The sequence below is a fragment of the Muntiacus reevesi genome, chromosome X (genome assembly GCF_963930625.1).
Source record: "Muntiacus reevesi chromosome X, mMunRee1.1, whole genome shotgun sequence".
NCBI classification, from domain to species: Eukaryota; Metazoa; Chordata; class Mammalia; order Artiodactyla; family Cervidae; genus Muntiacus; species Muntiacus reevesi.
In genome coordinates this window covers 13,072,907-13,099,757 of record NC_089271.1, presented here as the reverse complement: position 1 = coordinate 13,099,757, position 26,851 = coordinate 13,072,907, and the positions used below count along the sequence as shown (strand labels likewise).

At 41.8% G+C, this 26,851-nt stretch overlaps 1 protein-coding gene across 7 annotated transcripts in view; it reads left to right on the top strand.

Moving 5' to 3' along the window:
* ASB9 (ankyrin repeat and SOCS box containing 9) overlaps positions 1-25,252 on the top strand; it is a 28,628-nt gene extending 3,376 nt beyond the window's left edge. For 2 of the 7 annotated variants that reach the window (XM_065915383.1, XM_065915382.1), the window contains 6 exons: positions 5,321-5,400; positions 14,488-14,595; positions 17,282-17,432; positions 18,148-18,282; positions 19,722-19,910; positions 24,624-25,252. In XM_065915383.1, the coding sequence (XP_065771455.1) occupies positions 5,321-5,400; positions 14,488-14,595; positions 17,282-17,432; positions 18,148-18,282; positions 19,722-19,910; positions 24,624-24,748 (788 nt within the window). In that variant the 3' untranslated portion in view covers positions 24,749-25,252. Of the gene's footprint in view, positions 1-691; positions 828-5,320; positions 5,401-14,487; positions 14,596-17,281; positions 17,433-18,147; positions 18,283-19,721; positions 19,979-24,623 lie in introns of those variants that run through there. The other 5 variants (XM_065915384.1, XM_065915381.1, XM_065915385.1 and 2 more) reach the window with 5 other exon arrangements.
* The last annotated feature ends 1,599 nt before the right edge of the window (positions 25,253-26,851 follow it).

Here is a 26,851-nt window from a genome sequence, read left to right as displayed (position 1 = left end):
TTTTCCAAGAAGCGGAAGTCACAAGGGTGGGCGCCAGGACCCCTCTGCTTACCCAACTCCTCTACATCTGACCCACAGACTACTGCACTTTCGAAGCCACTGCCCTCATGAAGCCCTCCCAGACTTTCTCCCAGCCCTTACCCAAGTGGAGGCTCGGTCTCCCTACTGTGCATCAGCCCTGCCCCTTGGGCAGAATTTCACTGATAGCCGGATTGCATTTATTTATGCTTTGGAAGCCTTGACCTTGGTGAAGGGTGGAATGTGAAACACTCAGAATGTTGTTTCCAGGCCTTGATGAGAAACTCAACTCAGGTGAAGTGAATCCCCTGGTACTGGACCAGGGCAGAGGTCAGTGGGGTGTGGTTGGCCTTGGGGAGCTCTGTTGCTCCCACCTGCACTGGCAGGCTTTTCTTGGCTGCCGCCTCTGGAGGAAAGGAGGAAAGGATACGCAGATGGCAACAAAGTATTTAGAGATAAAATTCTTGACTCTTCTGTCCCAGGAGTGGGAATAGAATGTCTTTCTTTTCCCCCTGAAAATACCTTGTTATTGATCATGTTGCGTCCCCCCAAAAAACATAAGCTAAAGTCCTAAGCCCCTGGACCTCAGGATGTGACCTGAATAGAAACAGTCATTGCAGGTGTAATCCGTTAAGGCCCGGTCACAGTGGAGCAGGAGGGTGCCGCATCCAATGACTGGTCCATGGAAGAAGAGCAGAGGAGGCAGAGAGGGATGAAGCCTTGTGACGACAGAGGCAGAGATTGTAAAGATGCATCTGAAGAGCCAAGAAACAGCAAAGACGGACACCCAACACCAGAGGCTAGAAGAGGTGAGGAAGGACTCATTCTCTTAGGGTGGATTTTTAGCTGTTGGGCCACCTCAACAGGGGCAGTTTTTCTGGGGGAAACCTGCCTGATCAGACAGGATGGGTTGAGGGGGTGAGGTCTCTATGGAGGAGGCAACCGGAGACAGAGACCCAGACAGGAGAGGCAGGGTGATGGAACGGGGAGAAAGAATTGCAGTAGACAGGATTGATGTGCCTAAGAATTGCCTTGTTGGGCCTTTGTATTTGTCTCTTTGCGACCGTGAGCCTCTGTTTCTTTCTCCTCTTTTGATTTGTCCTGCCATCTAACCAAGGTCCACAGTCACTGTAAACACAACACCCAGATCCTCTCCAGCGTTGGTACTCACCACTGAACCTACCCCATCACCACCAGAAGACTGAAGGCTTGTGCTCCCACTGTCTCTGAGCAACGCAGCCTCTCTTCCCCGCCTTGCCCTTGCAAAATGTTTCCCAGGAGGAACAGTGGATACTACTCCCAGCATTCATTGTGGGCTTTCAGAGCTTCATGAATAATAGCTCTTTTCAGAATGTACTAATTAGTACATTTTCAATCTCTTCTGAATAATGGAAATTTAAAAAATCATTCCAGAAATGGCAATAAAGATGAAATGGCAGCTTTCCTAATGTGCTGCAGGGTTTGATGGAGACTCAATTTAAAAGAAAGGTAAGTTGAATAGCACTAATTGGAGGACTTGTGGCATTGTTTCATGAGGAGAGCTCTTGCCTCATGTCAACCACGAGCTACACTAGTGAATCTGTGGCATCGCCAGTGACCCCATTTGGCTTCTATTTCTTGGCAGTAAAACCAACAGTTCTTAGCTGATAAAGTACTGGGGAAAAATTCTTAATATGTACCGAGCACTTGGATGGTGTGTTGTATAGATATAATAGCCCTTGAGTTTCCAGGGGTCAGTGGAAAAGGGAATGTGACTTTGAGTTTTCCCTCCATCCATAGCCACCTCCTGTGAGCAGCATCCATGTTCTGGCAGGAATAGTCCCCTTTCCTGCTTATTCTACTCTTTTCCAGTTGTCAGCAGGAAGGCGGGCAAAGCTGCTTTGGGCTTTAATTGCTCATGTGTTGAGCTTGTAACTCATTGCCTGCTTGTGATGTGGGCTCTGGAAACATCTCCTGGATATCTCATCAGTGTTTTCAAGAGCTAAAGAGAGTATTAGACCAATCCATGTTTCAAATTATAGCATTTGCTAAATGAACTATGCATAAAGTCCATGCTCTCAATGCTAGAAAAATGTCAACCTTTCACAGTTTTAACTCTATAGATAATCAAGTGTTGAGAGACCAGCTGAGGCTCAAGTCTTTGTATATGTTTGAGGTGACCTTTGACTATACAAGAACCTAAGGTTTTCTTCTGGCCTGGAGTACTGGCATGCTCTGGTAGATTCACCAAATCCTAGTCTGAAAGGACTTTAATTTAGGAAGGGAAGTCTCATGTACTGCTGCTGGTAATATAGTGTGGTGCAGCTGCTTTGAAAAGTAGTCTGGCAGTTTCTCAAAAGGCTAAACACTGGATTACCATGTTATATAGCAATTCCATTCCTGGGTGTCTACCCAAGAGAATTGAAAACATATATCAAAAAAAAAAAAAAAGAAAGAAAACATATATCCACTCAAAAATTGGTACATGAATGTTTAGAGCAGAATTATTAATAACAGCCAAGAGGTGGAAACAAGACAAATGTCTATGAACTTTTTGATCTATCTATACAAATATTATTTGGCCATAAAAAAGGATGTTGTGCTGATACATACTCCAATGTGGATGGACCTTGAAACATTATACTTGGTGAAATAAACCAGTCGCAAAGGACCACAGATTGTATGATTCCATTTGTGTGGAAAGTACCCCCCCCAAAAAAAAAAGCAAGTCCACAGAGACAGAAAGTAGATCAGTGGTTGCGAGGGGTTGGGGGAGGTGGCGATGAGGGAAGTGATTGCTGATGGGTAAGGGGTTTCTTTTTGGGATACTGAAAATGTTATAAAATTGACTGTGATGATAGATGTACAACTCTGAAATCTACTGAAAACCACTGAATTGTGTATTTGAAAGGGGTATATGTGAGTGATAAGTCATTAAAGCTGGACAATACCCTGTGCTTTTTGAAGACACAGATAGTCTCCACTTTGTAAATATTGGGTTGGCCAAAAAGTTCGTTTTGTTTTTTTGTGACGTATGGAAAAACCAGAACAAAGTTTATGGCCAACCCAATAATACTATGTCCTAATGCATGGTTGCAAAACCTCAGGTAGTCTTTTTTTTTTTTTTAATGTACTTTTTTATTTTTCTTTTTTTATGTACTTCTTCAAGTACATAATTCTTTATTTACCCTAAGTAAAAGAAGTCTGCTTCCATGATGAATGCAAACAAAGTAAAGCCCATTTTGGTCTACACTTGGTAAGATAATTGCATCACTTTTATGAAATCTAAACAGAGTTACAGTTTAGGACCCAAATTACCTGTCTGGCTATCAACTCTGATTATCTGAGGTAGTTTTAAGAAAGGTTGAGGAGTGTGGCAGTGATATTTCTTAGCAGCTGAGAACTTGGAAGGAAAAAATGGCTTAATCCTCACAAACATGGTGATCCATCTGATTTTTGAAATCTTTCTCAACTTGTGGCTCGTCTCACTCAACAGTTTGTATGGATGGTATTTTGCCTTTGAATGAAGGTAGAATGAGTTGTCCTTTTAATTCTAACTTGGGGATCCGTCTTTCCCTACCTGCTGTCTGCACTGCAGTCGCCAAGCCCTGGAAGCAGTAGTATTTCTCCTGAGAGCATTAGGACCCTCAGAGAATGGTGCAAGGACTCTAATTTTCTATTGAGCATAAGTTTTCAGAAGTTAGGAAAAGTCATTTCCCTGAAGGTACCTCGGGCACGGTGATGAGCCCAGAAGGGAAGCCTTGGATGGACGGTGTGGAGGCGGACTCATTCAGCATGCTCTTCTCTATTAAGAGCCTCGTCAATCCATCCGGAAGAATGGTAACGTGCTCACTGGGACAGATTTTCCAGGACACTGATAGCTCCAGGTGGCAGGCCCACGTCAGCCAACACATGTTAAGTCCAAAGTGTTCCAGCCGCCTCCTTGATGTGCTGGCGTTGGCCAGGCTTTAGTAACTGCCTTGCTTCTCCAGGTCTTCGGACTTTGAGGAGATACCAGTTCAGTCACGAAGCATGACCGATATCAGACCATCCTGCCTCGTTGGTGTGTTGTAGTGTGTTTACTCAATCAGGCATAGCCTGAGCTGCGGCAGGCGCAGACTAGCTGCCTCATGTTCTGACTTCCTGCCTTTGTTCTGAAAACCAGATGCAGCTGGAGATGAGAAAAATTCAGGGCTATGCCAAATTCAGGGCACATCCAGTCGATGAGAAAGAGGGGGAAGCATTTAATGTGCTGAGGTGCATTTTGCAGACTTCTTTCCTAGGAAAGTGTATTCTTTGTATATGGTTAGATAATACATTTGCTATTTTTTTTAAAGATTTTTTTTCTGATGTGGACCATTTTTAAAGTCTTTATTGAATTTGTTTACAATATTGCTTCTGTTTTTCATGTTTTAGTTTTTTGACCACGAGGTATGTGGGATGTTAGCTCCTTGACCAGGGACTGAACCTGTACCCCATGCATGGGAAAGTGAAGTCATAACCACTGGACCTGCAGGGAGGTCCCTGCTATTTTAAATAGCAGTGACTGTGGGGTATAATCAATACCCTCTAATTAGTGTTAGGGTGGAATAATAATAGTAGCTAATAGAAGTTGAGCCATAGGTAAGTATATTGCTGTCCTGACTTTACAGAGAAGAGAACTGAAGCTAGGTTCTGCTCCAGAGAAGTCAAGTGGGTCTGAATTCACAGATTTCTCTTAATCACATTGGCACACTGCCTTTGTGGGTAAATCACATCCCTTTTGCAAGGTCAGAGTGAAGTCTGATTTGTGCTTGATATTGGGACAGGAGGTAATCTCCAAATAGATAGGATTTTGTTTAGATTTGATTCCAAGCCTAATGGCGTATGTAATGACATGATTACTACTATTAGTATATGGCACTGTTTGCTGAGGTGCCAGAGTTTGTATTTCATGCAGGAAACTAGGCTGGCAAACACAGTTTAATGCACTAATGCTGCTAATTAGTGAAGCTCTCATTTAACTAAATGGATCATTTGCCTTTGAAACCAGTGTGTAAATCGAAGTACAGTAATCTGTCATCCCAGTCCACCTCTTTGTCTTCAGTTTGAAAGCAGACTGTAGTTATTGCTTTAGCTAGCTAGACATTTCAAATAAGCTGTATTCAAGAAACATCCATAGAGGGGAGAAATGCTAAAGTCCTGATGAAGGGGGTTGGTTGCTTGACTCCAATGTTTCCCTCTAGTAAGACCAGTTAGGCTTTTATTGATGGGCAAGGATGAGCCTCTGGGTCTAAAGCACAATAGCAGGATATAACTAACCTCTTCCTCCCTTTCCATACAGATATTGTATCTGATTGGTCTCCTGTGCATGAAGCAGCCATTCATGGACGTCTGCTTTCTTTGAGGAGCCTCATCAACCAGGTAGGTAACTTTTGGGGGAAAAAATGATGAATATTAAGCAAGTTCTTCTGCTCACCACACTGAGGAAAAGAAGTCATAGTCTGATCTTAGGATGTAAATTTCCTGTTTAGCAGATTGAGATGAATCCTGTCCTCCTTTATTTGGAGGCTGGCATAATACTAGAGTTTAGTACAATTTTATGCACAAAGTAGATTCTGTAGTATCTATTGAATGAATAGTGGGCAAATTAGTGCATTCAAGTTGCTGTCACTTTATTCCATAGACTGTATCCTGGAAAATTATCATGTAAAGCAGTGGTTTTCAATTGGGGCAGTTTTGCCCCAAATGGGGACATTTGACATTGGCTGAAGACGTTTTTGGTTGTCATAACTGGGAGCAGGAGTGGAAATGGGGTTGGGGTGATGTTGGCATCTAGTAGCTGGAGACCAAGAAAGTTATTAAACATCTGACAGTGCACAGGATGACTCTCCCCATTAAACTGTGATCCAGCCCCCAGTATCAGTAGTGCTGAGGTTGAAGATCCTTCACATAAAATAAATGCTTGAAAATGTCTTTTAAAATATGTCATCTTACAATATCAAAGAAAATTTCAGTTCTAGTGAATCTCCAGTGAAAATGGCTCTGCCAGTTTGATATTAGTTTCTCTGCTCCTTTGATGTGATACTTTCAAGTACACATTAATTGGAATTTTGGTGGTTTGAAATTATTTGAAACTTAAGCAAAGGTGCTTTTAAGAAAGTAGTTTCAATCACCATTCAAAATTCCAATAAAATTTTTGTTCATAGTGTTTGTCCTCTGAAGAGACAATATAGACCTTTTAAGTTAGGAGCTCTTGGCCCTTTCATGGACCCCTTTGATAGTCTGGCAAAATCTAAGGACCCCTTCTCAGACTAATGTCGTAAATGCATAAAACACAGTATAGAGGAACCCTACTAAACAAATGTGTAACATAGTACTATATGAACTTCTTTATTGACACATTCAGTAAGAAGATTTAGTGGCAATTCTAATTATTACCATACTTTCTAAGTAGGATGAATGTATATTTTGAGCTGCTTTATTGATTATCTGCAATAATCAATGCAATTAAAAATATCTGTGATTCCTCTCAGTGATGTCCTATTACTACTGTGGTTTGTGGTCTAGATTCACAATTGAAGGACATGATAAATTTCAGGTGTTAATTCTGGAAATATTAATAAATGTGCTTTGAAAAATTCCAATTTCACAGACCTATCTAGACTAAGAAATCCTCCTATAAGAAGACAATTTTTGAAGATAAATTTCAGACTACTCTAAGTCACTATCTTAAGCTGTTTATGGTAGCAGTAGCCTCTTATAAATAGAAATATAGATAGTAGCACATAACTCTAGCTATATGAAGTTAAGCTGCTTCTCAGATAAACTGAAACATTTGCCTTAATTTGATAGGGTAAAAAATGATCATTGCAACTTTTATATATAACTTACTAGATTGGACTGATATTCATTTATATTCAATATGTTTATTGAATATCTGCTGGAATCATGTCTTTATCTAAACTCTTTTGCATTATTTAAGCTAGTTATTTTCTTGGAACCTCAGTTTCTACCTTCAAAAAATTAAGTGTTTCAGTGTGTGTGTGTGTGTGTGTGTGTGTGTGCGCGCGCGCGTGTGCATGCTGAGTCTCTCAGTTGTGTCCAACTCTTTGTGACCCCATGGACTGTAACCTGCCAGGCTCCTCTGTCTATGGAAGTTTCCAGGCAAGAATACTGGAGTGCATTGCCATTTCCTTCTCCAGGGATCTTCCTGACCCAGGGATCAAAGCAATGTCTCTTGCATCTCCTGCATTGGCAAGTGGATTCTTTACTACTACACCACCTGAGAAGCTCCTGAGCATTCCAATACCTACCTCCAGACTAATACCTCCAGTATTAGCCAGGTCTTGCTGTGTGAGAAAAAAGCCCAAGCGCAGTAGCAAAATACAATAAACATTTATTTCTTGCCAATAAGACTTTGGATCAGCTGATCTGCACTGATCTTGGCTTCAAGCTGTGGGTTGGGTACAGCTCTCCTGCACTCATTTCCCATCCTTGTTTAACCAGTGGCTGCCTGAGGAATTTTCTCCCTGTGACAGAAGGCTGTAGCATATAGCAGGGCAAGCCCAACCACGAGAGAAAACTTCTAATCTGCTTATGTTACATTGCTAACATCCCATTGGTCAGAGCAAGTCAGATGGCCATGTCCAAAGTCAAGGATCAAGGAAGTACATTTTGTCAACTATGAGGTCATGACAAGGGTGTGACTATATTACACTGTTGGAGGAGAGTGAAGAATTGAGACCCAAAATTCAGTCTTTTACGTTACCTTATATATGAGTTTGAGAGAGTTAACTGAGGTGACATTATGTACCTGCTCTCACAAATGAAGAGTACCTATTTTGTTATTACAATCTACATAGCACTTCAGATAATCAAAAACTACTGGAAAAAACTGCTGCTAAACTAAACAAACAAACTTTAGTAAGGGATATAAGACCAAACATTCAAATGTCTATAACAAAGAGAAAAGAAAATTATAAAAAATAATTCTCACTTGGTCCAAGAAGGGAGAAACTGAATCTGTAACTAATTATTCTTTACCATGACTTCACATTAAAATAATGTGAGATTTAAAAAGAACACGACAACTGGCTTTCACTCTAGATATTCTGATTTAGCCTAGGCCAGGCTTCATGCACTGGTATTTTTTAAGCTCCTGTAGAATCACTATGTTGAGTAATTTTTTTAAAAAAGGCCATTTTGCCAGTAGAGAAAGGGAAGAAGGCATTTGACATGAAAGAGAAATAGTATGTGGAAAGGAACAAAAACATTGATAGGTTGTTTAAAGTTAAGGACTTGTTCATCAAAGGCAGCATTGTAAAAGCAATAAGGCAAGCCATACATGAGAAAATATTTGAGATATCTATCTATCTATGACTAAGAACTCTTATTCCTAGCCTAAAATCAATACATAAAAGACTGACAACAGAAAAATGAGCAAGAAACTTGGACTGGCAATTTATAGAAAGATATCCAAGTGTTCAATAAATATATCAAATTGTGCTTATTAGTAAAATTAGTTAATGTGTAATTCAAATTACAAATAAATTATGTTACTCACTCCTCCCACTAGAAGGGTTAAATTTGGAAAGACAGATAATACCAAGTGTCAGCAAGAATGTGGAGCAACTGAAACTCTCATACATTGCTGGTGGGAGTGTAAATTTGTGCAAACCAATTTGGGAACTATTAAGGAATATCTACTAAAGCTACAAATATCTATACCCTACAACCAAACACTTTCATTTCTAGGTTTATATGCAACAGATATGTATACATGAGTTCATCAAAAAACATGTTTAGGTATATTCATAGAAGCCTTATTCCTAACAGCAAAAAAAAAAAAAAAAAAAATACCCTTGAAAGCAACCTAAGTGAAAATGAAAGTGTTAGTTGCTCAGTTGTGTCTGACTCTTTGCAATGCCATGGTGTGTAGCCTGCCAGGCTCCTCTGTCCATGGAATTTTCCTGGCAAGAATGCTGGAGTGGGTTGCCATTCCCTTCTCCAAGGGATCTTCCTGGCCCAGGAATTGAATCTAGGTCTGCACTGCAGGCAAATTCTTTACTGTCTGAGCCACTAAAGAAACAGCCTTATTCATAACAGAAAAAAAAAAAAAAACCTTGAAAACAACATAAGTGTCCATCAAAAGTAAGTGGATAAATATATTTTGGTATATTACTCTAATATACAACCCTATGCACCAATGAAAATACATGAATGAATGAGTTTGAAAAACAGATGTTAAACAAAGTAGCTGAGCACACATACAAAAATACTATACTTCATGCTTCAATTAATAAAGCATTCAAAACCAAGGAAAACTATGATGCTAGAAGCCACTATTCTGAATGCCTTTGTGGATGTAATTTGGGTAGGATGTATGTGGGTTTTTGGTAATTTTTTTTTCCTTTACCTGTATAGTGGTTATCTAGTTAGATTGTCTTTGTGATAATTCACTGAGATTTACACTAAGGATTTATGAACCTTTCTTTGTATCTGTTACACTTCAATAGTAATTTATTTTTTAAAAAGCACTTTGTTAGGCCAGCATAAAGCAATTAAGGCAACCTTGGACACTCTGTGACCTCAAGTTAATGGTTCATATTAGCATCCCTTTGGGCTGGGGTCGCATGGGAAATCTTAAAAATACCAGTGCTGGGATTCAGCTACCTTTGGTTGTATTGCAGTTGCTGTGGGATGCAGCTTGGGTATCAGGACTTTTTTTTAAAGCTCCCCTGAAGGTTGAATGCACAGCCCTATAAACCTTCCCAATAAAGTTCCACTGCATGCACTGGATGAAGACTGACTTTTTTGTTTCTTTTTGTTTGTTTGTTTGTTTTTGTTTTTGTTTTGTATTTTATTTTATTATTTTATTTTTTTCCCATTTATTTTTATTAGTTGGAGGCTAATTACTTTACAATATTGTAGTGGTTTTTGTCATACATTGACATGAATCAGCCATGGATTTACATGTATTCCCCATCCTGATCCCCCCTCCCACCTCCCTCTCTACCCAATCCCTCTGGGTCTTCCCAGTGCACCAGCCCTGAGCACTTGTCTCATGCATCCAGCCTGGGCTGGTGATCTGTTTCACTATAGATAATATACATGTTTCAATGTTGTTCTCTCGATACATCCCACCCTCACCTTCTCCCACAGAGTCCAAAAGTCTGTTCTGTACATCTGTGTCTCTTTTTCTGTCTTGCATATAGGGTTATCATTACCATCTTTCTAAATTCCATATATATGTGTTAGTATGCTGTAATGTTCTTTATCTTTCTGGCTTACTTCACTCTGTATAATGGGCTCCAGTTTCATCCATCTCATTAGAACTGATTCAAATGAATTCTTTTTAATGGCTGAGTAATATTCCATGGTGTATATGTACCATAGCTTCCTTATCCATTCGTCTGCTGATGGGCATCTAGGTTGCTTCCATGTCCTGGCTATTATAAACAGTGCTGTGATGAACATTGGGGTGCATGTGTCTCTTTCAGATCTGGTTTCCTCAGTGTGTATGCCCAGAAGTGGTATTGCTGGGTCATATGGCAGCTCTATTTTTGTTTCTTGAATGAAAACTCTTTATGCTGCTCCGTGCAGTCTTTAAAGGATTAAGTCACTATCAGGGTGGATACTAGGAAAGATCCTGGGCATTCTGAAATATCAGACCTATAGGATGTAGCAGGCTTCCCTGATAGCTCATTTGATAAAGAATCTGCCTGCAATGCAGGAGACTCCGATTCAATTCCTGGGTCGGGAAGATCTGCTGGAGAAGGGATAAACTACCCACTCCAGTATTCTTGGGCTTCTCCTGTAGCTCAGCTGGTAAAGGTATAGCAGCTGATTCAAGGCTCAGTGATAAAGAATTAAAAGAAATCTAATCTATTAACTGCCTGGAAGTTACTGAGTGCTAAACACTTTGCATACATCATTTTTAAAATCTTCATAACCAACCTGGTAGGGTAGGTGAAATTGTCCCCATTTTACAGATGGAAATTGAGGCTTTGAGAGAAAAGTAGCTGGCCCAAGGTCACACTGCTAATTAGGTGATGGTGCCAGCATTTGAACTTGAGAATCATTCTGCTATCCTCTCTCTGAGATTTCAGTCCTAGGTTTGAAATGAAGATAGTGGTACCATTCAGAGAATCAGGTCTGGCAGAAAAGGAGCTCTTTTCAGGAGAGTTTGGTTGGCAAAGGCTAAATTTATGTCATGAGCTGGGTCTCTGGGTGATTATGTCTTAGCAGGGAATTAGGAATGTGTACTGGGGCTGGAGATTTAGATTTGAAAGCAATATGTAGTATATAGAGGGTATTGAGAGAAAAGAAAAGGATTTGGGGGCAAATCCTTGAGGAAATGCCTACATTAGGAGATGTAAGGAGGAGAAGAATGGAGTTAGTGAAAGAGACAGAAAAAAAGGCAATCAGAGACTGGAGATAATTTCAGGTAGAAGTCTGTTTTAGAAGCCAGGGCACAGGTTCCATGAGGTCAGGATGAATATGTTGCAAATTCAGAGGTGGAAGGAGGTGGGGAACAGAGCAAGGCATACTGGATTCTGAAAGTCACTGGTGGTCTTTAAAAGCCATATCAGCAGGATTCTGCTGGTAGAAAATGAGAGAAGGTATAAAAGTAGAGATAATGGGGGTAGACTATTTTTGGAAAAAAAGTGGGGGCCAGTGAAGGGGTGAAGAGCATTGAATGGATGCTTCTCAGAGGGTCAGGACTGAGGGCTGGGAGCTTTGAAAGCAAAAAGAAAGTGTACCTAAAGAGGAGAGAGCAGGGGAACGCATGTGAGAAGATAGATGAAAGAAAGTCATGGGGGTGGTGGGAGGACCAGGTGAGGTCATGGGCTATTGAACTGAGCTCATATATTTCTCCCACAGAGAAAGGAGCAATGGGAGAAAAGAAGACTGGAGAAATATTAAGAGATGTTAGGGGTGGAGAGGAGGGTAATGTAGGAAGCTCTCACATCAAATGGTTTTGACCTCCTTGGTAACGTAGGGAGGAAGTGATGTGTTTGGATGAACGTGAGATGGAGGTCTGTGATTTTCCTTTCTGCTGAGTGTAGAGAAGGAAGCGATAACTGTGGACAGGATAAATGATAAAGTCTAACCTTCTTGTGGTCGGTTGGTTCAGTCTGGGTAGGCATATGATTTGGAGCTGGGACAGAAAGTTGCCAGGTACTAAGCACTATGTCACCCGTAACTTCCCTGATATTGCACAGCCCCATGGAATCTTCAGAGCTTCTGACTGTATGCTGAGATTAGGGGACAGACAGTTGATGATAGAAAAATTAAAGGTCAGCTCTTCAATCCATTTTTTTTTCTAACTAAGATCCCTCTGTAGACTGGATCCTCTCTGAAGTAATGGGTTAAAAATTACCTTAAATAGTATATGATTCAGACTTGACAGTATTTCAGACAAACTGCCACAGTTCATTTAAAGTCAAAATTGCATATCTGTGATGAACTGTAAATACAGACCTCAGTTTGCACAAGGAAGCTTAATTTAAAGGAACTTCTTTATAATGTGAATATGTAATGAGTGGTGAACATTTTTGGAGTGTAAATAATTGCTTTTTTGTTTTTTCATTTACCTGGATTTATGTATAAGCACCTAAATGATTTTGAAATGGCAGTAGTGGCTATAGGAGTACATTTGTAATAGAAGAACTCTTAATAAAGAATTTCTTTAAAGAATAATCTTCTTTCATCTCTTGATCTGTAACACAGGGAAAAATGCAGTTAACATTTTGCTGTGAATTTCCTATGTATTCTACCAGTGTGTGGGGAAGAGCCTGGACAAACATAGAACACTGAGAGTGGGGAAAAACGGATTTGAGAACAGATCTTTGAGAGGAATGCCTGTAATAAAATAATAATGGCAGTAATAAGATAAAAGATGCTACACCATGAAGTCCATGGGCAGTGCTTGTGAAGGGAATAAATGCGACAATTCAAATTTTTCTCAAGTCAGGGTGTCAGTGAGCATTTGTTGAATACAGATGGGATTTGAGGTTGTGAAGGAAGGGAAGAAACAGCCCTGTCCCTCCCTGCAAACAGCAGAGCTGGTATGACAAAGTGCTGAAATGGATTTTCAAATTTCTCATTTACAGGCAGATTATTTTGAGTCTCCCAGAACCCCTTCCTAGACCCACCTTAAAAAAAAAATCTCTGGGTTTGAGATCCTGTGAACTCAAGTGTATATCCAGAATGATGGGATACATCAAAATGTGTGAGCTTGCCAGTCAGAGGGTAACAGCCCAAAGGACAGCATGACTAGGGGCTGACAAAAATGCCCACAAAAGTAGAAGAATGTGTGTTAGGGATGATGGTGAGTGAGATAATTTAATGGAATGATTTTAGGCAAATTTATCCCAGAAAAATTTATTTATTCTGAGCTCCCCTAGTGGCTCAGACGGTAAAGAATCTGCCTGCAATGCAGGGGACCTGGCTTCGATCCCTGGGTTGGGAAGATTCTCTTGGAGAAGAGCATGGCAATCTACTCCAGTATTCTTGCCTGGAGAATCCCATGGACAGACGAGCCTGTTGGATTACAGTCCATAGGGTCACACAGAGTCGGACTTGACTGCAGCGACTTAGCCTGCATGCATTCTGGAAAGAAAAGGTATAATATATTGAGTTGACCAAAAAGTTCGTTTGGGTTTTTCTGTGACATCTTACGGAAAAACCCAAATGAACTTTTATCTAACCCAGTATTACCAACATGTTGATTAAACTATCCATGCTGTTAATTGACATATGCTAAGGAAAAGAACTTTTATTGTACCTGGTTTCTTCCTGTTAGGAATAGATTATATATTCCAAGATCAGGGGGTCTGTGGAGGCTCTCCTTGAGTTCTTTTGATGTTCTGCTTGGATTAGGTTCAGGATCCATCTCCTGGAGAGCACACTTTGCAAGAGGTTGAAGAACCCCACAACCTTTCTAGACACTTTCTCGCTTCTTTAGCTCTAGGCTACTAGAGTGAGAATGTAATTGTCCCTTTGCCTCTCTGTCGATAGAGGTTCACGTAATGCTTTGGACTGTCTTAGTCATGTTTTGCTGTGTAACATATTATCCTCCAAATTAGTGGCTTAATGTAACAGACATGTATTCACAGTGTCTATGGGGTAGGAATCTAGACACAATTTACCTGGGTCAGGGACTCTTTTATGAATCTGCAGTCATGAGAATATATATTGGCTTCCCTGGTGGCTCAGTGTAAAGAACCCTCCTATCAATGCAGGAGATGCAGGTTTGATCCCTGGGTCAGGAACATCCTCTGGAGAAGGAAATGGCAACCCACTCCAGTATTCTTGCCTGGAGAATTCCGTGGACAGAGAAGCCTGTTGGGCTACAGTCCACAGGGTCACAAAGAGTCAGACACAACTGAGTGGCTGAACACATAGGTGAGCCAGGTTAGCTTTTAAAAGAATCGTGGATTCATGGCTGAGCCCTACAGAACTGTTACATTGCACTCCTTACTCTGCCCATTTCCCCTCCTCCAGGGGTGGCCGGTGAACCTCATCACGGCAGATCGTGTGTCTCCGCTCCATGAAGCCTGTCTTGGAGGTCATCCTTCCTGTGCAAACATGTTATTGAGGCATGGAGCTCAGGTGAGTACAGCTCAAACCACATCTTAGACACCACTACTGAAAAATGACTATTTCTATCCCTTCTAAATACTTTCCAGCATTTTTGATTAGCCTGATTTGAAATATGAAGAGGGTTTTTTTCCCCAAAAAGTATTATGTCCATCAAGCTTATTTACTTTAGCGGTAGATGAAATACTGCATTTTTAGCTAGAAAGTCATGGTCTGAACCCATATCATTTTCTTTAGCTGTCACTACTAATAAATAGCTGTTACATTTCTGCCTTCATTCCTATGGCTGGAAGGTAGTGACATATTCTAAAAAATATACAACATTTGGCGCCGTAAGACCTGAATAATGGTCCTAGACCATCTCTACCATTTACTAACATTGGAAATTTGGACAAGCTACTTAGCCTGTGAGCTTTAGAGTATATATATGAAAAATAATGGGGAAAATAGCGAAAAAGTTATGTAGCATATTTTGTGGGATTGGGAGGATTGAGAGGGGTAAGCCATGTGGTTATTTGGAGAATGGGAATCAGGGTGACATAATGAGATTACAGAGAAGGAAGTTACAAAATCATTGAATTTGAAAGTAGGGACCAGTATTTCTTCCATTAACTAACTCCCCTCTTGCTCAAAAGTGATGGGAAAATCTGATCAGACGATTCTATATAGATTGCTCATCTTTTCTCAACCAGTCTGTACTGAACATTTATTATGTGCCTAACTCTAAATAAAGATTTTCAGGAACTTCTAAACTAAATGAGGAGATAACCAGATAAACAGGTAAATGGCTGAATGTAACACTAAATGCTTCAGTAGATAAACCCTGAAATCTCAGTAGCCTCATAGAATAAAAGTTTATTTCTTGTTCAATTTAGACTCCTATGTGGGTATTGCCGGTTGGGTGGCTGTTTTCCAAGGGTGATTCAAGGACACAGGCTCCTTTCATCCTGTTGCTCCTCTGCCTTCAACAAGTGGCTCCCATGTGTGCTCTGTTCCAGATGGCTGGAAGAGGGAAAGACATGGAGGATTGTGAATGGAGACTTTTCAAAGGCCAGTCTTGGCAGTGACATATGTCACTTTTGCTCACATCCCATTGGCCAGAGTTCAGGCCATGTCTAACTGCCAGGAAGGTGGGAAAGTGTATGGCTGTGTGCCCAGGAGAGAGGGAATGAGTTTGGTGAATGCATAATATCTCAGCCACAGCAGGCAATTACAATACACTGTTTTTATCCATCAGTTTCTGCTGTGTAACAAACCACCTGACTTAATGACTTCAAACAGTAGCCATTTCTTTATCTCACAGTTCCTTGTGTTGTCCGGACAGCTCTTCTGGTCTGGCCTGCTTTGGCTAGCCTCAGCTGGGCTCACTGAGGCATTTGGGGTTAGCCGAGAGGTGGGCTGTAGCAGACTGCTTCATGGTGACTGTGGCTGGGGCCTCTGGGAGGTCTGGGGAGAAAGAATATCTCCCTGTGGTCTCTCATCCTTTAGCAGGCAGCCCGGGCCTGTTCACATTGTAGCAGGGATCCCGAGAGCAGCAAAAAGGGGGAGCTCTTTGCTTGCATTACGCTTGTTAACTGTCCCATTGACCAAAAAGTGATTCATGTGGGCAAGCCCAGATTCCAGGATTGAAAAAATAGTCTCTGTCTTGTGATGGGAGGAGTCGCAGAGCCATATTACAAAGGAATGTGCATCCTGGGCCCAGAGTCTGTGGCCATTTTTTGCTACCACATGCTGCCAAAATATAGTAAGTATTAATAGTAAGAGGATTGTTGGCAACATGTAAAAATGTTCCTAACCTGTTTATTTCTGATGGAGAGAGGGAGTGAAAAGATGCTTCCTGCAGAAAGTGACATCACAGTTGAAATCTATAGGACCTGTTGGAGTCACTCAGCTCATTGGTGGGTTGGGGAAAATGATGAGCTTCCTACCCACTGGGAACAAGAAACGCAAAAGCCTTGAAGTGAAAGTGGGGGCATTTTGTGTGATTTCAAATCATTCCTTATAGCAGCAGGGTAGAGCAGGGGACAGGGGTCAGAACAAAACAAGCTTGCTGTCCATGCCAAGAAAATGGACTTTGTCCTGAGGGCAGCCGAGAGCCATGATAAGTATATCCACAGGTTTATAAGTGTATCCTCAGGCTAAGAAAACTTACCCTGAACTTGGAAACAGGGCCAGGACTAAGCAGAGGCAAAAGAGGAGCCTGAGGGTGCAAACGTGAGGGAGCTGCCCCCTCTCAGGTTGTGCTGCACTTTGGTCATCCTGGGAGTGAGTGTCTCCTTCAGGTTTGCACCTGGGGCATCTTAGTTAAAAAATATATATATATTCACAATTTTAAGAGGTTGCTCTAACTGCTTTGCGGAAATTGGATTGGTGTGGGATGGGTCTAGGATAGAGTGTTTAAAATAAGGTGAGTAGTTTGTGACCTGTTCAATTTATCCTAACTAGTGTCCAAATTCATGTTCCTGGAGGAGGGCATGGAGGAGACAAAATATTCAGAAACATTCTTGGGGCCCGACAGCCCATCCTTCATTCAGTTTTTCACAACAGCTTTGTGGCATTTGTTCTTTTCTGTCTCCATCTTGTAGCTGTGGAATTTAAGGCTCTGATAAGCAAAAAAAACAGCTTGAAAATGGTGGCGCTTATGATAGAATCCAGGGTACTTCACTGCCTGCCTTCATCTTGGAGTTTTTCCTTACAGGTGAATGGTGTCACTGTAGACTGGCACACTCCCTTGTTTAATGCTTGTGTCAGCGGCAGCCATGAGTGTGTGAATTTACTTCTGCAATATGGAGCCAGTCCCTACGCTGTGAGTGACCTGGCATCCCCCATCCACGAAGCTGCTAAGAGAGGTAAATCTGTTGAGAATTGAAGTTTTCCACCTACTCCTTCAAGGGACATCTTACAATTGAAGAGGGAAAAGGAGGTATAGAAAGCACTCGTTCTCCATGTGGGATCCTGGGATCCACACAGAACTAAAATGGTGTAACAAGATAAATGCAAAGGAGCAGTGTTTCAGTATGACATTCTAGACCAAGGAAGAATGATTCTGCTTTCACCCAACCTAGTTGACCACACAGGGCCCCATTCATGTTGGATTTGGCACCGTCTCCTAAGCCTCTCCAGTGCCCACCGTGGGCTGTTTCTCCCAGGGCCTGCTTTTGGTAAGGTTATAAGTTTCCTTCCCTACTCCATGGCCCACTCTCTGTGCTGTCTTCTTCAGGCCCACCTTGTCCCTCTTCCACACCTCTTCCCAACTCTCACTTTGATTTCTGAACTCAGATTACAAAGCCACAAACAACTAAAAAAGGTGGACAGTTGCTGGTTGCCTACCGTGGCTAATAAACTCAAGTGGAGTTCCACCCAGAGCTCCAGATGGTGTCTTATGGAACACCCTGTTAACTAGTGATGGTGTTGAAGATCATTTGCTATTCTAAGTAAAGAACATAGCTTTTGGTTCCTAGTTAAGTCATTGGAAATTTTCAACACACAGAATATGGGCAAGGTGGTGTTTCCCTAGCTGTGAGAATTAGTGCTGTAACTGTCTTCTTCCACTTTGGACTGCAGGCCACATGGAGTGCATTGAGTCTCTTGTGGCTCACGGGGCCGACATTGACCAAAACATCAGCCACCTGGGCACACCTTTATATTTGGCTTGTGAAAACCTGCAGGTGGCCTGCGCCAGGAAACTTCTGGAGTCAGGTAAAACCAAAAGCACAACAGAACAAGGAGAGTAAATGAAAAGTACATTCAAGGTATTTGAAAGCTCTTTCTGTTGTAGCAGAGGAAAAAGTGTGGGCAGTGGGTTGGACAAGATCAGAGTTCATGTTGACTCTGTTCCCCTGGGGAATTATTTGATACTGTTTCAATTTGAGTTCTCTTACTTGAAATAAGAATCATGATGAGATGATGTCCCTGCTCCCAGGATGGTCCTCAGTGATTATTAGTTTCTCCTCCCTTTCCTCTGCCTCCCTCCCTCTGGCCATTGATATCACTAGTTCCTGCATAACTCCCACAGCTGCTGGGTTAGGACTGGGCCTTTGAATTTTAGGCCACCTTCAGCAGTTCTCTTTAATTTGGAAATAAACTGGCCTCAGTTTTAGTCCATAGTAGATGTTGTATTTTTGAAAAGGCCCATGTCCCACCATTCTTTTTCACCTTCCTGCTATTGTCCAACCCCTTCAACACTTGGAATACCCCTTTTTCACGTTTTAAGTTATTTGAGTCTTGGTTATCTTTAAAAATCAGGTAATCTTTCCCTCTGCTGAAGATTTATTGTTCTCATTGCCTTCTACTCAATTGGCAGCCATTACCACGAACCAGGAGAAGGTTGGTTTTCTCTCGCCTTCTCTCTCTCTCTTCTCTTGTTTTAGATGGCTTTTAAGCTCCTAGTCAGGAAAGGGTCAGGTTTGGCATCCCTCGAAAAGCTAAGAACAATACAAGAACAATTCAGTTAACATTTGTTGACTGGACATAGATTCCCATTTTTCTAGAGAGACAGCAGCTCAGGCAAAGCTGTATGTCCCCACACATCCCAATGGGAGCCAGTGTCTAGGCTGGGCTAAGGCCCTGTTGAGAGTGTAGGGGTAGAATTGGGTGGGGATGGTCCTAGGAATCCACCTGACCCCCAAAGAGGATGACTTTGCCACCTGTCCTGTGATCTTAGGATTGGCCACCCCAGTCTAGGCAATGTCGTCATAATGGGTTGCTCTTCACAGACCAGTTCACATGGTCTCAAGTCTCCAGTTTAAACTTCATCACAGTTTCTGGGCGTGTGAGTGTGGCAAATTGCCATAGATGAGATTTTGCCATCTAGCCTCACTTCCGGTTTGTGCCGGCTAATATTTGGGCTCTAGCAATAATGAATGTGCAGCTTTCACACTGCCGGTGTTTTTCCTTAATCCATCACAGCTATGTATGATGCTCAAAGGTGAGGTTTTTCAACCTCATCTGCCATATGGCTCATGTCATACCTTTAGTCATATTGTCAAGTGGCCTTTTCCCCATATTATTAAATGGAATCAAGTCATCTCCTGATGACTTGGAGAACTGCCATGCCCACTGTGAAGGCACAGCACTTTTAGAAGGGGGTGCTTGCACTCTGCTGCTTGACTGACTCTGTTGTTCTCCTGACTGTTTAGGAGTGAATGTGAACCAGGGCCGGGGGCTGGACTCCCCTCTTCATGCAGTGGCCAGGGCATCCAGTGGGGAGCTGGTCAGCCTGCTCCTGGACTTTGGAGCAGACACCCAGGCCAGGAATGCTGAAGGCAAACGACCCTTGGAACTGGTGCCTCCAGAGAGCCCCCTGAGGCAGCTCTTGCAGAGAGAAGGTGCTTCTCCTTTGCCTGAATCTAAGCCCTAATCTGTATAGACTCTCACGGGCTCTAGCAGGAGGCAGGTACTTAACCAAGTTCTGACTTTGCATTCTATTAAACAGATCATACTCTCCCTTCCCCAAATGTGGGGAGCTGAGATAATTTAGTATTAAAGGTACAGTATTGGCTGCATAATAAACAACCATCCTGCTGTTTGGCATGTTGGAGAGAGGCTGGTTTGGATGATCTAATATTCAGGGGTATGCCAGCTCTCAAAGAATTAAGATATTGTTTTAAATTGTTAAAAATTAAGACATGCTTAATTTTTTAAAATTTATTTTATTGAAATATATTTGGTTTACAGTTGTTTATTTCTGCTGTATAGCAAGGTGACTCAGTTATACATATATATTCGTTCCTTTTCATATGCTTTTCCATTGTGATTTATCACAGGACACTGAATATAGTTCTTGTGCTCTACAGTAGGACCTTGTTGTTTGTCCATCCTATGTATAATAGTTAGCGTCTGCTAACCCTAAACTCCCAGTCTAGCCCTCTCCCAAGCTCCTTCCCCTTTAAAACACAAGTCTGTTCTCTATGTCTGTGAGTCTGTTTCTGTTTTGTAGTTAAGCTCATTTTGTCTTATTTTAGATTCCACGTGTAAGTGATGTCATATGATATTTGTAAGCCATGCTTTCGAGTGATGTGGCAGAAGCCTCTTTGAGGTTATACAAGCCCCAGTATGTCCTAATGCGAACTACTGGGCATTAGGCTTCTGGGATAGTGGGTAAGAATGCAATTTATTGAGCATTATACAGTATTGCTTTCATGATCCGTGGCAATCTGAAGACATTTACTGTTATAACTGAAGCAACACTGAGCCCATATACCTTCATAAATAAAAACTGACACTTCTGACCCAAACAACTAAACACTGGGGTTGAGCAGTGTGCAACTTCCCTGGGTTGGGAGTGGGCTGGGAGTAAGGAGCAGAGACCCTTCAGATTGCATTCTTTTTTTGTGTGTGGATACAAATTCTATTTTTTAGCTTTTACTTTATTTTTAAAATTAATTTTTACTGGAGTATAGTTGCTAAAAATGTTGTGTTAGAGTCTTAATTGTCCTGGGAGGTGGAGAGCAGCCAGCTGAGGACCTATTTATCTGACCAGAGTATGGACTTCATTGAGTCTTAGAGGTTGTGGAAGTTTGAAGCAGGCTTCCCAACCAGGAGGATTCTGATATCAGAATGTGGTTATTTTCTCCCCATATGCTGAGAATTGGGGTTCTGGGCAGAATTGTAAAGTGGTTCCTGAATCCTTCTTCCTCCTACACCCATCACCCCAGGGTACTTGGGGGTCATAGCCTGCCTTGGGCCCCCTGCAAACAAGGAACAAAACAATAGAAAACCCTTTATGTGAAGCAGTGGGGTAACCCCCGGGCAGTTTTGCCCATGTTTTGAACATTTCTTGGTTTTAAAAAATTACATCTAGACAGGGCAGATTTCTCCAGCAGGCACAGATGGCACAATACGTGGGGCCCACTGTCTTTTTAGGGGTCCACAGAAATGTTTTAATTTCTTTTAAAATCAGAAGGAAGAAATGAATATAACTCAACCTGGATTATTTTCATCCTTATATGGACACAGTTGTAAAATTACCAGCTGTAAAATATCTTTTTTTTTTTAATTGAGAAAGAGATCCACAAAGGCATAAGTGCCTCAGGCCCCCCTAAAGTCATTTAATCATATATGTAGACACACACATTTGAAAGAAGTTCAATAATATGACCACCCCCTCCCTCGCCAAAGCATCTAAAGCAGTGTTTATTCCTGACACACAACGACAACTAATAGGGACTCTCTCACCCCAGCACCACAGGAGCCACCTTGAATGCACTTTGGTCTTAAAGCATCATGAGTGTTGGTGCAGGAAAAAAAAAGAACTGGAATCCCAAAGTAATATGCCCATCAGTAAATATAGAATTAGTTGATTCCATTATGGAGTAAAGCAATGCCCCCTGAATATCTGCAGGTGCCAACAAGTGGCTACAAAGCACTAGTGAGCTTTCAGCTCTATTTATATGGAATGAAGGCGCTAGTTATACAGCATCCCACGTGTAAATAGCAGATATTCAGTTTCCATTGGTAGTTATGCTGAGTTTCCTCCAATGGCCTGCTTTGCCTAAGTCTCTACCAGGCTTACTCTGATGTCTTATTCTCTGTACTCATTCATCAGTACCTCCTGCACTTGTCCCTGACATTGTATCTAGCACATGTGATTAGTCATGTCCTTCAACATGCTTTAGTGAGATGAGGTTAAGTTCAGTTTCCCCACACTATGCTTTTTGCAGTTTGTTAATAAGTGCTTTAAGTACACTGGGAAATCCTTCATTAATATATGCCTTGAGTACACTGAACATAATCTGGAAAGTACCCTAAATTCCAACAGTGACCTTATGAATGTGTGGTGAGGGCCTCATTGAAAATATTTCCTTTCTTTCTTTCGTTGTATATGTGTCTAGTTCCACCTCTCCCTGTTTTCCATCACCTGAGAAGTATGCAACCCAGTTTATCCTGTAGCTCGCAGTGATGCTCTAGGAAATTGAAGTCTAATCCAGCCTTTGTACCCTGCCCAACACACTGAATTGAATCTTGGAGACAGAGTTTTGGCTCAATCAGAAAAGAATAGTTTTATTGCTTTGCCAGGCAAAGGGGGTCACAGTGGGCTACTACCCTCAAAACTGTGTTCTCACCTAGAGGGAGTAGTGAGGAGTTTTACAGGAATGGTTCAAAGAGGGCGTGGTCAGCTTGTGGACATTCTTCTGATTGGTTGGTGGTGAGGTAAGTGGAAGTCGGCATCATCAACCTTCTGGTTCCATCAGGTCTGGGGTCTAGTGCTTGTGGGCAGCACTCAGTTAACTTCTCCCACCTGGTGGGGGTTTCAGTATCTGTAAAATAGCTCAAACATATTGTTCTGTGTATCCCTGGAGGGGGGACCAGGACCCTGCCCTAGGCTACACTATTGTTCCTCCCTTGTCTCAGGATCCCCTCCTTCCCTAACTAGCATCTGTTTGAACCTGCTCCTTGGAACTCAGGGAAGGTCTTAGAAGCTTAATGAAGCCTATTTCCTGTAATCAAGAAATGGGGACACAGATAGGCTTTTGTAAAAGCCCAGGAGCCCCAGAGGGTCCTGCTTGGTATCACAATCACAGGTCACTGTACCCTTTGAATTACATTCTCAATCCTGGCCACACAATACAATGACCTGGGGTGCATGCCTGTACAAAACCCAGATGCTTAGCCCACCTGATGATGGCCGTTGAAGCAACATCTCAGGGGTGGGCCCAACATCCCCCCAGCTCCGCAGAGTCTGGCATGAGGGCTACTGCTTTATGGAATTCCTGAGGGTGTGCATACATGCTCAGTTGCTCACTCGTGTCCGACTCTTTGTGACCCTGTGGACTGTAGCCCACCAGGCTCCTCTGTCCATGGGATTCTCCAGGCAAGAATACTGGAGTGGGTTGCCATGCCCTCCTCCAGGGGATCTTCCCAACCCAGGGATCGAACCCAGGTCTCCTGCATTGCAGGTGGATTCTTTACCATCTGAGCTACCAGGAAAGCCCTGAAAGTGAAAGTGTTAGTCGCTTAGTCATGTACAACTCTTTGCGACCCCATAGACTGTAGCCCGCTAGGCTCTTCTGTCCATGGAATTCTCCAGGCAAGAATACTGGAGTGGGTTGCCATCCCCTTCTCCAGGGGATCTTCCCTACCCAGGGATCGAATCCAGGTCTCCTGCATTGCAGACAGATTCTTTACCACCGTGCCACCAGGGAAGCCCCTCTTTAGGGTATACAGCTTTGCTTTTTAAAATGTTTTTAATAATCAAAAGAGAACTCCTGTTACAATTTAGTGCAGGAGTTGGGGCTGGGAAACAATTTCCCACCCTTTTACCCTATGATAGGGTTTCTCAAGCTCAGCACTATTTACATTTTGGGCCAGCTGGGGGCAGTCCTGTTCTGCACACTGGACATGTTTAGCAGCATCCCTGTTGTCCACCCTCTAGATGCTAATAGCCCACCCCCCAAGTTGTGACAAACAAAAGTGTCTCTAGACATTACCAAAGGTCCCTAGGGAGCAAAATACACCCCTCCCACCCCCTGCCCCATTGAGAATTGCTATCTTAGGATGTAAACTCTTGGCTGGATCTGTGCAAGGTTTGTGCTAGTTCATTTTCCACTATGAGCTGAAGCACTGGGGTGGTTCTAAATGCAGAATATAAAAACAAACATGACTTCAGATCACACTTAGGTTTCACATTTGAATGTCTTAAAATTGCTAAATTATAAAATTAGAGTATTTGCATCCAGAAATATGGACTTATTTTTTTAACTGTGAAGACAAGAAAACCATTAAACATGGATTTTCTTGTCATTGCCGGGGATTTCATAGCTTTGTAATTTCAAAATTAGCTTCCATAAGCCTCCGTTGGTGAGACCGAGCTTTACATTTCTTTGTTTTAAATCAAAACCTAACAGCCTGATTTCAGCTAGATACCAGAAAAGAGAGACCATGGCCTTAAAATATCTCTTATTAAACCCAGAACATGGTCTTAAGCAGTACCATATTATTTCTTGATAATAGTGTTAAATCTTTTATGCTTTCAATGAAGGAAAGGAAAGGTCTTGGATCAATGAAACCCATGTGTGACTTGTCTTATCATCTTTCTCCAGGGCCCTCTTCTTTGATGCAGTTATGCCGCCTTAGAATTCGGAAGTGCTTTGGGATCCAGCAGCATCATAAGATCACTGGACTCAGCCTCCCTGAGGAGCTGAAACGATTTCTCCTCCACATTTAAATGTGTCAAGGGAATGGCGCCACAGACAACAGACAAACGTTATCGAGCGTTGAGACCACTGGGATTTTCAAGTAAAGTCAGGTTTATAGAGTTCAGCTAAGTTTTTTTTTTCAGTGAGATTTTTATTTGTAACTCTTTGTACTAGGTTCTTTTGTGCTGTTGGTTGGAGGGTATGAAAACTCTTCTCCCCTGCCTGGAAGAGGGTGGCTAAGATATCCATGGTGTTGCATACCTTACCTTGCCAAGCACTGAGCTAACACTTTATGCTTCATCTAATTTAGTCCCCAGAGCAACCCCACCAGGTAGGCACTGTTCCTCCCCTCTTCCCTAGGTGACACCCTAAGACTTGGGGAGGTCAATTTGTTTAGTTACCCACAGTGAGGCTAGGCAGCCAGATTCAAGCGTAGGTTTTCTGATGCTAACCTGGGGATTTGTGAGGGAGGCAGAATTTTCCAGTATCGCTATCCTGTCTCTGTCTCCACTTTGTGGGGAAAAAAGATTAAAGAAGTGTGACATTTCTGTGACTACGTCTGACTTTATTTACTTTTTTTTTTAAAAAAAAAAACACCTTCCTTGTTCTTATTATAAGACCACTACAGCCTTAGTGGGCAGTTCTTTTTCTCAACCAAAATGTTCTATATATATCAGGTATATTCTAGAACTGTGCTGTTCATTGCAGTGGCTACTAGCCCACTGGTTCTCAACCAGGGGTGATTTTGCCCCTTAGAGAGGGTATTTGGCAAAATTCAGGGGGTGGTTACTCCTAGCCAGTGACTAGAGGCTAGGACTGTTGCTAAACATCGTACAGTGTACCACGCAGTCACCACAGCAAAGAATGATGAAGTCCCAAATGTCAGTAGTCCCAAGGTTGAGAAACCCTACACTCGCCGTATGTGACTTTTGAAAAATGTAAATTAGTTAAAATTAGATACAGTTAAAAATCTAGTTCTTCAGCATCATTAGCCTCATTTTAGATGTTTAATAACCTCAAGTGACTAGTGACTACCGTATTGGACAGCACAGACATGTATAGATCATCATAGAAAGTTCTATTGCTCCATTGTTGCAGAAATTCCTATTGGACAGCACTCTTTAGATGCTCGACAAATGGATTTTAACTGCTTCTCAGTTTCTGATTTATATGAGACCTGTGATATAATTTAGCAATGATGGCTGTAGTTTGTCTTCTCTCTGAGACATGAATTTGGGGCTCCATTGGATCAAGAGAAAATAAGAAAATATTGTACTCACTTAAGGCAAACCCTTACCTGTAAGATGACATATGGCCTAGATGATCTCTAAAGATATTTCCTATGTAATCTTCTGTGATTCTAAACTCAATTTGGTATATGAAAAAAACAAAACAACTCAGACTATTATTCTAAAATGCCCAACTAGTTACCCAGAAGATGGCGCTGCTGCCACATGATGATTTAAGCAAAAAGGTTACTGGTCATAAACTACCCATTGTAAGATGGTTTACAACATAGGCTCTGGAAATTTCCATGCAGGAATGAAAACTTTGTAGTGATAAATTCCATTGACACTGCGTTTTCTTCTTCTCTTCCAATATGCTCAAAAATTCAAATATGACTTTACATTTCCTCTGTACTCCCTTTCCTTTTCTTTCCCCTTTTGGTCTGATCATGTTCACATTTTTAATTGCTCAGAATTTAGACAGAAAATGAGCACCAATACCGTATCACTTTCTAATTCATGTAACTTCATTAATTAATATTTTCAGGACATACTTAGTCAGTGCCAGGTGCCATTCTTGGCACCAGGGTAGCAACAGTGAAGGAAACGGGCAAAGATACAGACTTTCCAGACCTTGTACTCTAGTCGGGGGAATCATTTGCTAAGAAGTAAAGAGTCATAGGCATTGGCTGATAGTTTTCTTTTTGAAAACACTAGTTTTTAAAAATATAGCCTGATTTCTCATATAAAATGTATTGGACAGACTCTCGCTTATGTTAATCTTCCCTCAGTCAAATCTTCTGAGCTTAATCCAGTACTGTACAAAATTACTAGAACAGCATTTTTCTTCTCAGATCTTCCAGCCAGTTAACCAATCTGCAAATCCATATAGTAGATGGTCATCTC